Source organism: Salmo trutta, chromosome 7 (genome assembly GCF_901001165.1).
Source record: "Salmo trutta chromosome 7, fSalTru1.1, whole genome shotgun sequence".
NCBI classification, from domain to species: Eukaryota; Metazoa; Chordata; class Actinopteri; order Salmoniformes; family Salmonidae; genus Salmo; species Salmo trutta.
Window position 1 is genome coordinate 39,637,327 of NC_042963.1, and position 18,304 is coordinate 39,655,630.

General features: G+C 43.6%; 1 protein-coding gene and 1 long non-coding RNA gene across 3 annotated transcripts in view; both read left to right on the forward strand.

The window, feature by feature from the left end:
- LOC115197391 (ankyrin repeat and BTB/POZ domain-containing protein BTBD11-B) overlaps positions 1-18,304 on the forward strand; it is a 109,136-nt gene that overhangs the window by 80,964 nt on the left and 9,868 nt on the right. The window contains exons 3-10 of one of the 2 annotated variants that reach the window (XM_029758840.1): positions 489-693; positions 2,833-2,985; positions 3,808-3,970; positions 9,348-9,437; positions 11,180-11,281; positions 12,039-12,132; positions 15,060-15,195; positions 15,415-15,647. In XM_029758840.1, the coding sequence (XP_029614700.1) occupies positions 489-693; positions 2,833-2,985; positions 3,808-3,970; positions 9,348-9,437; positions 11,180-11,281; positions 12,039-12,132; positions 15,060-15,195; positions 15,415-15,647 (1,176 nt within the window). The remainder of the gene's footprint in view (positions 1-488; positions 694-2,832; positions 2,986-3,807; positions 3,971-9,347; positions 9,438-11,179; positions 11,282-12,038; positions 12,133-15,059; positions 15,196-15,414; positions 15,648-18,304) is intronic. The other variant, XM_029758841.1, reaches the window with a different exon arrangement.
- On the forward strand, positions 9,526-10,989 carry LOC115197392 (uncharacterized). Its single transcript, XR_003879012.1, has 2 exons — positions 9,526-10,463; positions 10,710-10,989. It is a non-coding gene; the product is annotated as an uncharacterized LOC115197392 (long non-coding RNA).

The window sequence follows — 18,304 nt, forward strand, 5'->3', positions numbered from 1 at the left end:
GTACTGGAGGATTATGCAGAGCATGAGGAAATAGCAAGGAGAGTATTATGTTCCTAAATATTCATATTTCATAAAAAACAGTTGTGGCTATGCTTTTACTCCACGGAAGCTCCTTTAGAGAGGATGGTGATGAACGTCTGTCTGTCTGTCTGTCTGTCTGTCTGTCTGTCTGTCTGTCTGTCTGTCTGTCTGTCTGTCTGTCTGTCTGTCTGTCTGTCTGTCTGTCTGTCTGCCTGTCTGTCTGTCTGTCTGTCTGTCTGTCTGTCTGTCTGTGTTTATGTCTCTTCGCCATAGACATTCTCTATATTATCTATCTCCCCTGACAGCGTGCGTGTGCATGTGTACACGTTTGTGTGCGTGTGTGTACACATGCGTGTGAAAACAAGAGGACATTCCCTCCATTTCTCTATGACCTTCTTCTTGTCCAGCTCCTGATTTTATTGTGGATGAGTGTGTAACCCCACCCCTCTTTTCATTGTGTCCTGCAGGTGACCTGGTCTCCCGGGCCATGCACCACCTCCAGCCGCTGCATGTGAAGAACCATAGCAACGGGACGCCCATCCACCAGAAGAGCAGCCCAGTACACTGGGAGCCTGAGGCGCTCTACACTCTCTGCTACTTCATGCACTGTCCCCAGGTGGAATGGGAGAACCCCAACGTAGAACCCTCTAAGGTTACCCTGCAGACAGAGAGGTAACACACACCTCAAATGAGACTGTTATATATATGGTAAAGTTTGATTCACATTTATGATTCACAGCTCAGGAGAATCTCTGCCCTGTACTGAACCTCCACATTCATCCTTTGATCAGATAATATATCATGGTAGTACTTTAATTCTATGGTGAACCAAAGCCATTCTGAAGTACGCCAGTTTTAACAGTGAACCTCCAAAGTCTCCCCCACATCCCTAAACCAGATGTTTTCCTATAGAGGATTAATATTTCCATTGGTTCAATAGAAATGGAGTCAATTGACAGCTTGTTAAGGTATAGTAAGCCCTAACAATCACCTGTGTGGGAAAACAGCAGGAAATGACTTTTGAAACAGACTCATATCCACACATGCACAGTCAAAGGTGATGGCTTTGATTCAGTTGGTGTCACTAACATAGTCATTACAGTTCAATACAAGTTAGAGGCTGTATGGAGTCCATGTTTTAGAATGTATGGAGTCCATGTTTTAGAATGTATGGAGTCCATGTTTTAGAATGTATGGAGTCCATGTTTTAGAATGTATGGAGTCCATGTTTTAGAATGTATGGAGTCCATGTTTTAGAATGTATGGAGTCCATGTTTTAGAATGTATGGAGTCCATGTTTTAGAATGTATGGAGTCCATGTTTTAGAATGTATGGAGTCCATGTTTTAGTGTGTTCCCCTAAGGGGAGCTGTTCATGTGCCGTTTATCTGCCACTCGTTTTGACGCAGTGTGTTTTAGGGACTGACTGCCAACATTTTTGTGCAATTTTACATGTAAAATCGGTTTGCGCTCGGTTTGCAAATTATGGCTCACAACTTTGTACAGATGTGCTAAGTACTCTCGGCCGGCAAACGCAACCAGTGTGTCCGTGCCTTCAGAATTTGATCAAACTCTTACCCTGCTGGGAACTGGGAAGCTGATGTCATTGGAACCAAATTCAAGAACATACATTTTTTCTTCTTACAGTCCTACGCAATATATTTTTGAAGAATTCTGTGTTTGATGACTTTATGGCAAATAGTTATCTATCTACATAGTTTTTCCTGGCCATATCACATGGTGAGGAAAAAGTCCTGTACATTATCTCTATAAATGATATAACCTCACCGGCCCAGTATGTCCACAGGCTATGTGGAAACCCCTGTCAGGGGAAGGGGAAGTGGGTGGAAAAGCTGACAGTTGGTTATGAGCAGGCCTCCTCCGGAGTTCCAGACTTTACTGCCCTGTAATGGAGAGCTAACGGCTAATATGTCCCCCAGGTCTCTTTTCCCCAGTCTGCTTCAGCTCTGCGCTCTGCAAAGAAAGGTTCCTAACGAGCAGATTGGTAGAGTGGAATTGGGAAAGTTGTGTGATTCCAATCACATTTTAAAACTTGGCTAGGTCTATGCCTAATTATGAGTCTTCAAAGATAATGTAATATTTTGAAAACACGTGTACAAATTACTTCATAATGCCTCAAGGTCACATGTTTCCCATGTCTTTGAAGAGAGTCATTTGCATTTGTGCAGTGATGAAACCTTGAATCTCTAAAGAGCAGGATTCTCCCTCAGGCTAGAATAGCATTGATGAATGACAGATTGATGATGAGTGACATATAGCTATTACAAATAAAGGAGTGAAGCTGGGGTCAAGGACATTCAACACATTGAACCATCCTGTATGAGATATCAAGCAGTGACTTAGTCACCTCAGTATTATTCAATATTAACATTACATATATATTCATAATAATGTCTATGACAGAAAGGTGCAGATACATATTAATATTTGTAATGTCATTTGAAATGGGAACCAGCTGTTAGGGTCTCTGAATAAAGGAGTAGGAGGAATAGCAAACTTTGCTCCAAGACACAGATCTCAAGTCAGTTTTGTGTCCCTCCAACCCGGATCCTCTGAATGGTAATGGTTTGAATTTCTGTAAGCTAAGCTTATCCAAGGTATGTACTGAAACCAGACAACAACCAGACTACATTCAGCCAGTAGCTGATATTGATGACTGCTGTCTGTGTGTGTGTGTGTGTGTCTGTGTGTGTGTGTGTCTGTGTGTCTGTGTCTGTGTCTGTCTGTCTGTGTCTGTCTGTCTGTGTCTGTCTGTCTGTGTCTGTGTGTGTGTGTGTGTCTCCCCCTGCAGGCCATTCCTGGTTCTACCTCCTCTGATGGAGTGGCTCAGGGTGTCGGTGGCCCACGCAGAGCACCGCCGTAGCTTCTCAGTAGACAGTGATGACGTCCGGCAGGCCGCCAGGCTGCTGCTGCCAGGGGTGGACTGTGAACCACGCCAGCTCAAGTACGGCATGGAAACACACACACACAGGGCACGCAGGCACACACGCAGGCTTGAAACACACACATTCAGTATGAACTCAGAGACACACGCATGCACATACGCAGGGATGGACGCATGCACGTGTTCACACACACATACATACATACACACACATTGAGACTCATATTTCCCTCACTAACTTTAAACATCAACTATCTGAGTAGCTAACCGATCACTGCAGCTGTACATAGTCCATCTGCAAATAGCCCACCCAATCTACCTACCTCATCCCCATATTGTTTTTATTTACTTTTCTGCTCTTTTGCACACCAGTATCTCTACTTGCACATCATCATCTGGTCATCTATCACTCCAGTGTTAATCTGCTAAATTGTAATTACTTCGCTACTATGGCCTATTTATTGCCATACCTCCTCACGCCATTTGCACACACTGTATATAGACTTTCTTTTTTTCTATTGTGTTATTGACTGTACGCTTGTTTATTCCATGTGTAACAATGTGTTGTTGTTTGTGTCACACTGCTTTGCTTTATCTTGGCCAGGTCGCAGTTGTAAATGAGAACTCACACACACACACACACACACACACACACACACACACACACACACACACACACACACACACACACACACACACACACACACACACACACACACACACACACACAAACCCAGGATAACCTCATACAGTAAGCATTTGTCCTCACATTGACACTAATCAGTTAACATGCAAATCATGTCCATCCAGAGGATTGATAGGAAGCTGAGTGTAACTCTGAATTCAGCTAATTGATTTCCTTTCCTGTGATTTCCCTACCAGGACAGATGACTTCTGTGCATCCCGGAAGTTGGATGCAGCATCCACAGAGGCTAAGTTCCTCCAGGACCTGGGATTCCGTATGCTCAACTGTGGCCGGACCGACCTGGTCAAACAGGCTGTCAATTTGCTGGGGCCTGACGGCATCAACAGCATGAGTGAACAGGTTAGTTAGACACACGCATACACACACACACACACACACACTGCTTGGGGAATCTGTGTATCACACATGGTGTGAGGATTTGACTTACGTTCCTTACAGCAGACACAGCACCAGTCCACAGGGACACCTTGCAGGCAGGCAGGCAAGCACTGGCAAAGATACTCACACTCTGACAAGCACGAATGCACCCCTTCGGCCTCATGTGCACCTGGATGGATATACACACACATGCCCACACCCCCAACCACCCACCCACATTCTCAACTCAATTTGACCCGGCACTTTTTATATTTATTTAAATCATTTTAGGGTTAAATTGCAGATCGATTGTGGCTTCTATCAGTGTAATTCTGTGCATAATTTCCAAACCCCCATATATTTTGGGGTATATATATATATATATATATATATATATATTTTAAAAAATATATATTTTCCTTTATTATTTTCCCTTAACTCTACCACCTAATTGGAATAAACTAATGGACAACAACACATACAGTAGGCTTCTACTTCCAGCATATACATACTATTTACATTTTACAGACACAGAATATTTTACATTAGTTATGTTTTTTTTTTCCATCCTTCAGCTACACTCAACCCCCATCCATCTCTGAACACCATCCAGTTTTGATTTCTATTCGCCATATATTTTTCAATTGTGCTGTGATGTTTCACAAACGTTCTAAACCTTTCTATTATCATAGTTTCTACAGATTGTAAATTAAAGATAAGAGTATTATTATATTATTGATCGATTAACTATGACTTTTCAAATAACCCAGCAGTGCTATTTTCAGAGTTAGCTTCAGGTAAATGTTGCAATTCTTCAGCCATTCCTGGACCTGTGACCAAAAACAAGCTACATATGGACAGTACCAAAACAGAGGATCTAATGATTCTGTCTCTTCACAGCAAATTCTGCAGAGCCGGGAAGGTTGTATCCCCCATATATATAACATTCTATTGATTGCAAGAATTTGTATAATAATTGAATTTGAAAACACAAAGTTTTGAATCTAGCGTCATTTTGCTGCATTTAGTTGGTTGTAATTTTGGGTAGAGCATATACACTGCTCAAAAAAATAAAGGGAACACTTAAACAACACAATGTAACTCCAAGTCAATCACACTTCTGTGAAATCAAACTGTCCACTTAGGAAGCAACACTGATTGACAATAAATTTCACATGCTGTTGTGCAAATGGAATAGACAACAGGTGGAAATTATAGGCAATTAGCAAGACACCCCCAATAAAGGAGTGGTTCTGCAGGTGGGGACCACAGACCACTTCTCAGTTCCTATGCTTCCTGGCTGATGTTTTGGTCACTTTTGAATGCTGGCGGTGCTTTCACTCTAGTGGTAGCATGAGATGGAGTCTACAACCCACACAAGTGGCTCAGGTAGCGCAGCTCATCCAGGATGGCACATCAATGCGAGCTATGGCAAGAAGGTTTGCTGTGTCTGTCAGCGTAGTGTCCAGAGCATGGAGGCGCTACCAGGAGACAGGCCAGTACATCAGGAGACGTGGAGGAGGCCGTAGGAGGGCAACAACCCAGCAGCAGGAGGGCAACAACCCAGCAGCAGGACCGCTACCTCCGCCTTTGTGCAAGGAGGAGCAGGAGAAGCACTGCCAGAGCCCTGCAAAATGACCTCCAGCAGGCCACAAATGTGCATGTGTCTGCTCAAACGGTCAGAAACAGACTCCATGAGGGTGGTATGAGGGCCCGACGTCCACAGGTGGGGGTTGTGCTTACAGCCCAACACCGTGCAGGACGTTTGGCATTTGCCAGAGAACACCAAGATTGGCAAATTCGCCACTGGTGCCCTGTGCTCTTCACAGATGAAAGCAGGTTCACACTGAGCACATGTGACATACGTGACAGAGTCTGGAGACGCCGTGGAGAACGTTCTGCTGCCTGCAACATCCTCCAGCATGACCGGTTTGGCGGTGGGTCAGTCATGGTGTGGGGTGGCATTTCTTTGGGGGGCCGCACAGCCCTCCATGTGCTCGCCAGAGGTAGCCTGACTGCCATTAGGTACCGAGATGAGATCCTCAGACCCCTTGTGAGACCATATGCTGGTGCGGTTGGCCCTGGGTTCCTCCTAATGCAAGACAATGCTAGACCTCATGTGGCTGGAGTGTGTCAGCAGTTCCTGCAAGAGGAAGGCATTGATGCTATGGACAGGCCCGCCCGTTCCCCAGACCTGAATCCAATTGAGCACATCTGGGACATCATGTCTCGCTCCATCCACCAACGCCACGTTGCACCACAGACTGTCTAGGAGTTGGCAGATGCTTTAGTCCAGGTCTGGGAGGAGATCCCTCAGGAGACCATCCGCCACCTCATCAGGAGCATGCCCAGGCGTTGTAGGGAGGTCATACAGGCACGTGGAGGCCACACACACTATTGAGCCTCATTTTGACTTGTTTTAAGGACATTACATCAAAGTTGGATCAGCCTGTAGTGTGGTTTTCCACTTTAATTTTGAGTGTGACTCCAAATCTAGACCTCCATGGGTTGATAAATTGGATTTCCATTGATTATTTTTGTGTGATTTTGTTGTCAGAACATTCAACTATGTAAAGAAAAAAGTATTTAATAAGATTATTTCTTTCATTCAGATCTAGGATGTGTTGTTTAAGTGTTCCCTTTATTTTTTTGAGCAGTATATTTTATTGGCTGCATGTGTGACATAACTCCACCAGTCCTATTTATTCTCCCAAAATATATATATACATTTTTATCAATTAGTATATTTAAGTTTAACAATAATATTTGTTGTATTATTTATTCTGTCTTTTCTGGTGGATTAAACTGAAATTGCAACCAACTTTCTATGGCTTGTTTAAAACAAAATCGATATTTTGGAGATTATTTCATTTTAAAATAACCGAAAGTGAGAGGTTGTAATCTGAATAAAGGGAAAAATGCCATTCTTGAACTTGGAGTGAGACATTTCCTCAAATTGTGAGTACAAATGTGTTTACATCCCTGTTAGTGAGCATTGCTCCTTTGACAAGATACTGTATGCCACAGCAGTCAGGTGGATGGATTATCAAGAAGCTGATTAAACAGCATGATCATTACACAGGTGCTCCTTGTGCTGGGGACAATAAAAGGCCACTCTAAATTGTGCAGTTTTATCACACAGCACAATGTCACAGATGTCTCAAGTTTTGAGGGAGCGTGCAATTGACATGCTGACTGTAAGAATGTCCACCAGAGCTGTTGCCAGAGAATTTAATGTTAATTTCTCTACCATAACCCGCCTCCAACATTGTTTCAGAGAATTTGGCAGTACGTCTAACCGGCCTCACAACCGCAGACCTTATGTAACCACGCCAACCCAGGACCTCCAATTGTTGCATTTGCTTTTATATTTTTATTCAGTATATGTTAAAGATAAAAAATATATTTGTTGCATTTTGCTGATATTTGCTGATATTCCATACAGTTTGCTTTATTTTTTATAATATATTACATTTTATCTTTTTTGAATAAGTTCCTCCATTTCCTTTTGTTTTTCCTCTAACTTTCAGTGCCTCTATGGTACAGTTTTTATTGTTATCTTTCTGTACTGTTAGTCCCGCTATGTTCTTTGTTAATATGAACTCTTTTGACCTAAATTGTTTTTGTTTTAAAGATGAGTATTGAATTGCATGGCCTCTAAATGCATATTTAAAAGTGGCCCATACAATAAGGGAATCTGCTGTACCTATGTTTTGTTGGAAAAAGTACCGTAATTTCCGGACTATTAAGCGCACCTGAATATAAGTCGCACCCACTGAATTTAAATTTTTATTTTATTTTGAACATAAATAAGCCGCACATGTCTATAAGCCGCAGGTGCCTACCCGTACATTGAAACAAATTAACTTTACACAGGCTTTAACGAAACACGGCTTGTAACAAAAATAAATAGGCTTTAACGAAACACGGCTTGTAACAAAAAAATAAAACATTTGCAGTAAGCTTTAGTTGTCTTTTTGCACTGAGTCAATTCCTCACGCTGTTGTTTCCAACGTCTTATCATCGACTCATTAAGACCAAGCTCCCGTGCAGCAGCTCGATTTCCTTTTCCAACAGCCGGATCAATCGCCTTCAACTTGAAAGCTGCATCATATGCATTTCTCCGTGTCTTTGCCATGATGAAGGTGACAAAATGACTACCGTAATCAGAATGGTGGGAAGTTTGAGCGCTCGATTTAATCTAAACAGTAAACAAAAAAGTTGTTTGACCTTAACCCGTTCGGCAATTTCATTGGTCTAATGAAAGCTTCATGCCGCCAAAAAACTGAGCACGTCACAGAATGTGTTTTTTTGAAGAAAAAAAAATTTGAAAGCGGGAAAAATCCATATATTAGCCGCGTCATTGTTTAAGCCGCGAGGTTCAAAGCGTGGGAAAAAAGTTGCGGCTTATAGTCCGGAATTTACGGTAAGTTATAAATTCTTCTTTCTTGGTAGAAAAAAGGTTGTCATCCAAAAGGCTTTGATAACATGTCAGATATCCCCCCCCCCCCACACACACATCTAATGTACCAGCCACATTCATTTTTAATGGAAACCCAGTTTTTAGTTCTAGGCTGTTCTGAGCTGAGGAACCCAACTCATTCCCTTCAGACTGGGTGTCTTTGATGTTTAGACTGACTGAGTAGCCTAGTGGAAACGCTGGCTGTTCCCAGTCACTTAGAGCTATGGAACACTACTCCTCTGAGTTTTCCATGACCCACTCCACATGCTAGTTAATCAAAGTGGCTGGAGGGGAACTTTCAGACATGGAGTCCAAGTGAGCTGTGAGCACATCCAAGAAGTCAGATACTGGTCAAACTGAGGATTGTTGCCATGTGTTGATGGCTTCAACCTGTGCACATGTAAGGGAGGTGGTTCGGTGAACCACGTTTGCATGATGAGTAACCTTGTCTGAGACCCGAAGACTTGTGTTAGCTCCCCGAGCTATGCCTAAGCTTTAGCTCAGCGGGCTAACATAGTATTAACTCACAGTATAAAGACAGTGTAAAGCAGCCATACACTGTCATACAAAAACATTGTGGCTCAGTTGGTAGAGCATGGTGTTTGCAACGCCAGCATGGTGTTTGCAACGCCAGGGTTATGGGTTCAATTCCCACGGGGGGCCAGTACAAGAAAAAAGAAAGAAAAAAAGAAAAACATTTATGAAATGTATGCATTCACTACTGTAAGTCGCTCTGGATAAGAGCGTCTGCTAAATGACAAAAAAAATCAAAAAATCTGCTTTATTCAACTCACATAACCCTGAACATATCTGTCAAACAAAACACGAGTCCACCCTAACTGTAAGTTGACCAATTAATCATCTGACCCCTGACTCCCTGTGTGATTCATCTACCAGGGAATGACCCCTCTGATGTACTCCTGTGTGAGAGGGGATGAAGCCATGGTCCAGATGCTGCTGGACGCTGGAGCCGACATCAACAGTGAGGTCAGGGACGATGGCAACACCATGTTGTGTAGAATGGTTTGTGTGTAGCCTGATCCCAGATCTGTTTGTGCTGCCTTGCCAACTCATATGGTCATTTTCATGTTGTGACAAGACAGCACAAACAGATCTGGGATCAGGCTAATTTATGTGGTGCGAGATAGGAGAAAACTCAGATTGTGTTGTCCCTCATTTGTCCCCACTCCTCCTCTCCTGTTGCCATGCTGTATAGTGTGTAGAAGGTCATTATTTCGAGGCATGGGCCACCATACTGTTTACTGTACAAAATATAATAACACTGTTGACAATTTAATTACACAGACACAACTGTAAGCTCACCTTTTAGCTGTACCTTTGATACGAAGAATGATAAGATAACGTTAAATACTGTACTAATATGTTTGAGTCATTTGTCAAGGAGCCCCTGGTAACCTTAGGGGGTTCTTTGGTTGTAGCCTACTTACATGTAATGGTGGCCTATCCCTGTTGGTCCTAGCCTTGGCTAATCACCTCATGCATGTGTAACCCACCAGCATCACGCCAGAGTTCATGTCGCCCATAATAGTGATAAACCCCAGAACAAAGCACTCAACACAGCATCCCATGAGGCTGAAAACTTGTTATTTTGACCGCTCATTATCATCGCAGTGAGGTCATAACTTGTCGTTAATGCAGCAATGATTTATCTCAATAAAGTTAAATGGAGCATGTGACTGATTTGATTGATTAGGAAATGTTTTGCTTCCAGTATTTCTGAAGCACCACACACACACACACCAGTCAAATAGATTAAACATTAATTAAAAATGTTACTTCTGCCTCTGTGTACCCTCAGAGTAATTGAGGAAAAGTAAATGAAAGTAAAGCAAATTAGAGAAAAGTAAATTAGAGAAAAGTCTGAAACGAGTCTCTTTGCTTCAGAGGCTCTGAGAGATGCGAGGGAATATGAGTTTGTGTGCTTCGTTCACGGGTCTGTCTCAGCCCCTATCTGACTGTCTGCCTGAGAGGAGATGTGGTCTAGTTACTGAGGTCTAGAAAAAAGAAACGCACACCTATAAAGGCGAGGTGCTGGCTAGTGGAGCAGAACACTAGAAAATAAAGGAAAGCCGCACACTCTAAGAGCTCAGATGCAAAAATTTTAATAACCAACGTTTCGACAGCTAAGCTGATCAGGATACCCTGATGAAGACAGCTTAGCTGTCGAAACGTTGGTTATTAAAATTTTTGCATCTGAGCTCTTAGTGTGCGGCTTTCCTTTATTTTCTAGTTACTGAGGTCACCTTAGGTCAGTCTTGGACTCAGACTGGACTCAGAGTCATGTCTATCGCTGTCAGACACACCAGGGCTGGAACAGAGTGGAAAGTTTAAAGTATCAAATAGGACTACACGACTAAGCGGGACAAGACAGAACTAGATGGGATCTATCGAGTTGGTTAGAAACAAGTCAGGCTATTGTGCAGAGGATGTCCGCTTTTGCTAGTTACCTCAGGGTCATATTCATTAGGGCAAGCAATGGACAACTTTTTTTTAAAGGTTTGGAAATGGAAAACAGAAATGAAAGTTTCTTATTGGACAAGTCCAAGTAAGCCTTCCCTGTTTCTGTATGTTTATTATGTTTGGTGCCTAATGAATACGACCCAGCACTCCTTTAGATTCCCCCCTTTAGCTGCTTGTCTTTGCTGCATAGACTAGCATTTTAATGGCTTCATATCTCTCTCCCCTGAACCTCCCCAATGACTTCCCAGGTGCCAAACACAGTGCACAAGTACCCCTCAGTCAACCCCGAAACGCGCCTGGGGACACCACTCACTTTCGCCGTGTTACACGGACATGTCCCTGTCGTGCAGGTAGTGATGTCATCCTTTTTCACCTCACTGTGTTTTCTGTCTGTTCACCTCCCATTGTGTATCGTGTCAGGCAGGGTGGGGGTCAATTCAGAAAATTCAGGAAGTTAACTGAAATTATTTTTTCATTTAATAGCAATGAGAAAAATTGGAATTGGAAGCTTGGTTTACTTCCTGAATTGACTGAATTGAGATGGAATTGACCCCAATCCTGGTGTCATGGTTATTATTATCATGACTTATAAATGGTAATAATAATGGCTAAAATGTGTTTTCTCCTTAATCCTATGAATGTTGTGTCTATTGAATGTCGTTGAATGCTGAGTGAACTGAGCTTGAAAACTCAATGTAAACTGGTTAAAATGGAAACACTCAATACATTTAGGAGTGTTTGTCCCATTTTATTGTCAGAAAAGTACGAGCTGATTCTCTACTTCCTTCTTTCAGTGTGCACGCAATGCATTAACTTAGTGGAAACAGGACAATCTGTTTGTCCCCGTTGCTAATGGTTATCAAGCACAATGGACCAACATCGCAATGATTTTTCCACTGAACTGCTAGAACTAATTACTTCTACATCTCGAATGAAAAGGTGTAGCAGCACTTTTTCCACAGCCTCATGGAAGGGTTTTGGAAGGACATGGAAATCACATGGGCTGAAAGCAGAAAAACAGCATTTGTGGTTGAATAAATGCAGATTTAGTGTCCAGGCTTTTTGGGGTAGAACCGTCCCTAAGCTGCCTCCCCCTGCCCTCCATAGCTGCTCCTGGATGCCCGGGCCAACGTAGAGGGCTCCCTACAGGACGGTATGGAGAACTACACAGAGACCCCGCTACAGCTTGCCTCCGCTGCAGGTACACTATGCACTATGCAGATCTAGAAGATGTAGCATACACATACTGTACACACAGACACCTAGCAGGTCTAGAAGATGTAGCATACACATACTGTACACACAGACACCTAGCAGGTCTAGAAGATGTAGCATACACATACTGTACACACAGACACCTAGCAGGTCTAGAAGATGTAGCATACACATACTGTACACACAGATACCTAGCAGGTCTGGAAGATGTAGCATACACATACTGTACACACAGACACTATGCAGGTCTGGAAGATGTAGCATACACATACTGTACACACAGATACCTAGCAGGTCTGGAAGATGTAGCATACACATACTGTACACACAGATACCTAGCAGATCTGGAAGATGTAGCATACACATACTGTACACACAGACACCTAGCAGGTCTAGAAGATGTAGCATACACATACTGTACACACAGACACCTAGCAGGTCTAGAAGATGTAGCATACACATACTGTACACACAGACACCTAGCAGGTCTGGAAGATGTAGCATACACATACTGTACACACAGACACCTAGCAGGTCTAGAAGATGTAGCATACACATACTGTACACACAGATACCTAGCAGGTCTAGAAGATGTAGCATACACATACTGTACACACAGACACCTAGCAGATCTAGAAGATGTAGCATACACACACTGTACACACAGATACCTAGCAGATCTGGAAGATGTAGCATACACATACTGTACACACAGACACTATGCAGATCTGGAAGATGTAGCATACACATACTGTACACACAGATACCTAGCAGGTCTAGAAGATGTAGCATACACATACTGTACACACAGACACCTAGCAGATCTAGAAGATGTAGCATACACATACTGTACACACAGATACCTAGCAGATCTGGAAGATGTAGCATACACATACTGTACACACAGACACTATGCAGATCTGGAAGATGTAGCATACACATACTGTACACACAGATACCTAGCAGATCTGGAAGATGTAGCATACACATACTGTACACACAGACACCTAGCAGGTCTGGAAGATGTAGCATACACATACTGTACACACAGATACCTAGCAGATCTGGAAGATGTAGCATACACATACTGTACACACAGACACCTAGCAGGTCTAGAAGATGTAGCATACACATACTGTACACACAGACACCTAGCAGATCTAGAAGATGTAGCATAGACATACTGTACACACAGACACTATGCAGATCTAGAAGATTTGGCATACACATACTGTATACACAGACACCTAGCAGGTCTAGAAGATGTAGCATACACATACTGTACACACAGATACCTAGCAGGTCTAGAAGATGTAGCATACACATACTGTACGCACAGACACTATGCAGGTCTAGAAGATGTAGCATACACATACTGTACACACAGACACCTAGCAGGTCTGGAAGATGTAGCATACACATACTGTACGCACAGACACTATGCAGGTCTAGAAGATGTAGCATACACATACTGTACACACAGACACCTAGCAGGTCTGGAAGATGTAGCATACACATACTGTACACACAGACACCTAGCAGGTCTAGAAGATGTAGCATACACATACTGTACACAACAACACCTAGTAGATCTAGAAGATGTAGCATAGACATACTGTACACACAGACACTATGCAGATCTAGAAGATTTGGCATACACATACTGTATACACAGACACCTAGCAGGTCTAGAAGATGTAGCATACACATACTGTACACACAGATACCTAGCAGGTCTAGAAGATGTAGCATACACATACTGTACGCACAGACACTATGCAGGTCTAGAAGATGTAGCATACACATACTGTACACACAGACACCTAGCAGGTCTGGAAGATGTAGCATACACATACTGTACGCACAGACACTATGCAGGTCTAGAAGATGTAGCATACACATACTGTACACACAGACACCTAGCAGGTCTGGAAGATGTAGCATACACATACTGTACACACAGACACTATGCAGATCTAGATGTAGCATACACATACTGTACACACAGATACCTAGCAGGTCTGGAAGATGTAGCATACACATACTGTACACACAGACACCTAGCAGATCTAGAAGATGTAGCATACACATACTGTACACACAGATACCTAGCAGATCTAGAAGATGTAGCATGCACATACTGTACACACAGATACCTAGCAGATCTGGAAGATGTAGCATACACATACTGTACACACAGACACCTAGCAGGTCTAGAACATGTAGCATACACATACTGTACACACAGACACCTAGCAGGTCTAGAAGATGTAGCATACACATACTGTACACACAGACACCTAGCAGGTCTGGAAGATGTAGCATACACATACTGTACACACAGACACCTAGCAGGTCTAGAAGATGTAGCATACACATACTGTACACACAGACACCTAGCAGGTCTGGAAGATGTAGCATACACATACTGTACACACAGACACTATGCAGATCTAGATGTAGCATACACATACTGTACACACAGATACCTAGCAGGTCTGGAAGATGTAGCATACACATACTGTACACACAGACACCTAGCAGATCTAGAAGATGTAGCATACACATACTGTACACACAGATACCTAGCAGATCTAGAAGATGTAGCATGCACATACTGTACACACAGATACCTAGCAGGTCTGGAAGATGTAGCATACACATACTGTACACACATATACCTAGCAGGTCTAGAAGATGTAGCATACACATACTGTACACACAGATACCTAGCAGGTCTGGAAGATGTAGCATACACATACTGTACACACAGACACCTAGCAGATATAGGCAGACTAGCTGAGATGTTCATGGATAGACACACACAACATCCGCAATATGCCACCTTCATACACACATTCTCAGTTCAACTTGACCCTCAACTAATATTTGATATATTGCCCTCTTCCCCAGGTAACTTTGAGCTGGTCAGTTTGCTGTTGGAGAGAGGAGCAGACCCCATGGTGGGAACCGTGTATCGTAACGGTATCTCTACTGCCCCTCATGGAGACATGAACTCCTACAGTCTAGCAGCAGCACATGGACACAGGTAACACTGACTATACTCACAACACAAGACATGAGCAAGAAATTATAGGTTTGAGAGAAAACATATGTCTCTCTCGCTTGCGAACACACACACATACCCCCCACTCCACACACACACGCGTCACCAAACATTTAACATCATAGCTTCCCTGCATTATCACTACATTATCACCTCTATCACTATTATCACGTATCTCTGTCTGCTATCCTCCCCGTAAAGGAACGTGTTCCGCAAGCTGCTGTCCCAGACGGAGAAGGGGAAAGGGGACGTGCTGTCCCTGGAGGAGATCCTTGCCGAGGGGACAGAGGAAGAAAGGGGCCTGGAGGAGAGGAACCCCTCCCAGCTGGACCTGGTCCGGACAGGCAAGGCCAAGCTCAAGGCCCTGAGAGAGGCCATGTACCACAGCTCTGAACATGGACATGTGGATATCACCATCGACATACGCAGCCTGGGTTAGTACATACTTCAGTAACACTTTATAGTCTATCTACAGCAGGGGTGGGCAACTCCAGTCACACCTGACTCCAATAATCACCTAATCATGATCTTCACTTTAGAATGACATTTGATTAATCAGCTGTGTTTGATAGGGATGGAGGAAAGTGTGACACCAATCAGGCCTCGAGGACTGGAGTTGCCCACCCCTGATCTACAGTATATAGTATAGATCAGTGGTGGCTGGTGGCACTTTAAATCAGAGGACAGGTTAATGGCTGGAATGGACTAAATGGAATGGTATCAAATGCATGGTTTCCATGGTTTCCATGAGTTTGATACCATTCCATTAATTCCATTCCAGACATTACTATGAGCTGTCCTTCCATCACCAGCCTCCTCTGGTATAGAGGCTCAATAACCAAGACCATATAAGTAACATGTTCAGATGCCAACTGCATGTCTGTGGACTTGCAACAGGGAACGATATATAGACGTTCACCTCATCCACCATGGACTTAGTTTCAGGTCAACTGCATATTTGTAAACAACATGTACTTTCTTTAGGTCTTCACAATGCAGTAATTACAGTATAGATATGCGCAGCCTTTTGACAGTATAATAGATATACATTCAGGTCTGACCTGTACATTGTAATCTAAGAGATCCATATTGCCGTGGCCATTCGCTTGCATTCTAGTCACATGAAGCAAATTGTAGATGTTCTGCCTGTGTTGTTGTTGTTTTTCCAACGGAATGAAGGCCGGCTGTTTGTGTAACAACCTTGTGTTTTTTTCCATTTGTCTCCTCATTCCATTAAGGTCTGTTAGTCTGTTCTCACCGTTTTATATTTATTATACACTGCTCCAAAAAATAAAGGGAACACTTAAACAAAACATCCTAGATCTGAATGAAAGAAATAATCTTATTAAATACTTTTTTCTTTACATAGTTGAATGTGCTGACAACAAAATCACACAAAAATAATCAATGGAAATCCAATTTATCAACCCATGGAGGTCTGGATTTGGAGTCACACTCAAAATTAAAGAGGAAAACCACACTACAGGCTGATCCAACTTTGATGTAATGTCCTTAAAACAAGTCAAAATGAGGCTCAGTAGTGTGTGTGGCCTCCACGTGCCTGTATGACCTCCCTACAACGCCTGGGCATGCTCTTGATGAGGTGGCGGATGGTCTCCTGAGGGATCTCCTCCCAGACCTGGACTAAAGCATCCGCCAACTCCTGGACAGTCTGGTGCAACGTGGCGTTGGTGGATGGAGCGAGACATGATGTCCCAGATGTGCTCAATTGGATTCAGGTCTGGGGAACAGGCGGGCCTGTCCATAGCATCAATGCCTTTCTCTTGCAGGAACTGCTGACACACTCCAGCCACATGAGGTCTAGCATTGTCTTGCATTAGGAGGAACCCAGGACCAACCGCACCAGCATATGGTCTCACAAGGGGTCTGAGGATCTCATCTCGGTACCTAATGGCAGTCAGGCTACCTCTGGCGAGCACATGGAGGGCTGTACGGCCCCCCAAAGAAATGCCACCCCACACCATGACTGACCCACCGCCAAACCGGTCATGCTGGAGGATGTTGCAGGCAGCAGAACGTTCTCCACGGCGTCTCCAGACTCTGTCACGTCTGTCACGTGCTCAGTGTGAACCTGCTTTCATCTGTGAAGAGCACAGGGCGCCAGTGGCGAATTTGCCAATCTTGGTGTTCTCTGGCAAATGCCAAATGTCCTGCACGGTGTTGGGCTGTAAGCACAACCCCTACCTGTGGACGTTGGGCCCTCATACCACCCTCATGGAGTCTGTTTCTGACCGTTTGAGCAGACACATGCACATTTGTGGCCTGCTGGAGGTCATTTTGCAGGGCTCTGGCAGTGCTCCTCCTGCTCCTCCTTGCACAAAGGCGGAGGTAGCGGTCCTGCTGCTGGGTTGTTGCCCTCCTACGGCCTCCTCCACGTCTCCTGATGTACTGGCCTGTCTCCTGGTAGCGCCTCCATGCTCTGGACACTACGCTGACAGACACAGCAAACCTTCTTGCCACAGCTCGCATTGATGTGCCATCCTGGATGAGCTGCACTACCTGAGCCACTTGTGTGGGTTGTAGACTCCGTCTCATGCTACCACTAGAGTGAATGCACCGCCAGCATTCAAAAGTGACCAAAACATCAGCCAGGAAGCATAGGAACTGAGAAGTGGTCTGTGGTCTCCACCTGCAGAACCACTCCTTTATTGGGGATGTCTTGCTTATTGCCTATAATTTCCACCTGTTGTCTATTCCATTTGCACAACAGCATGTGAAATGTATTGTCAATCAGTGTTGCTTCCTAAGTGGACAGTTTGATTTCACAGAAGTGTGATTGACTTGGAGTTACATTGTGTTGTTTAAGTGTTCCCTTTATTTTTTTGAGCAGTATAGTTTTGTTGACAAGATATATTGCTGGCAATATTAACAATGGGAATCAGTGTAAACAGACGGGAGAAGTTGGAGGCAGACAGGAACATTCTAGCTAATGAGATGGCAGATTTACATGTGAACAACAGGCACAACTCTGATAGTGTTTTTTCTCAAAGTTGGCGGGATGTCAAGTGTGTGTAGATGTAAACATCTCTGTGTGTGTAGATGTAAACATCTCTGTGTGTGTATGTGCCTC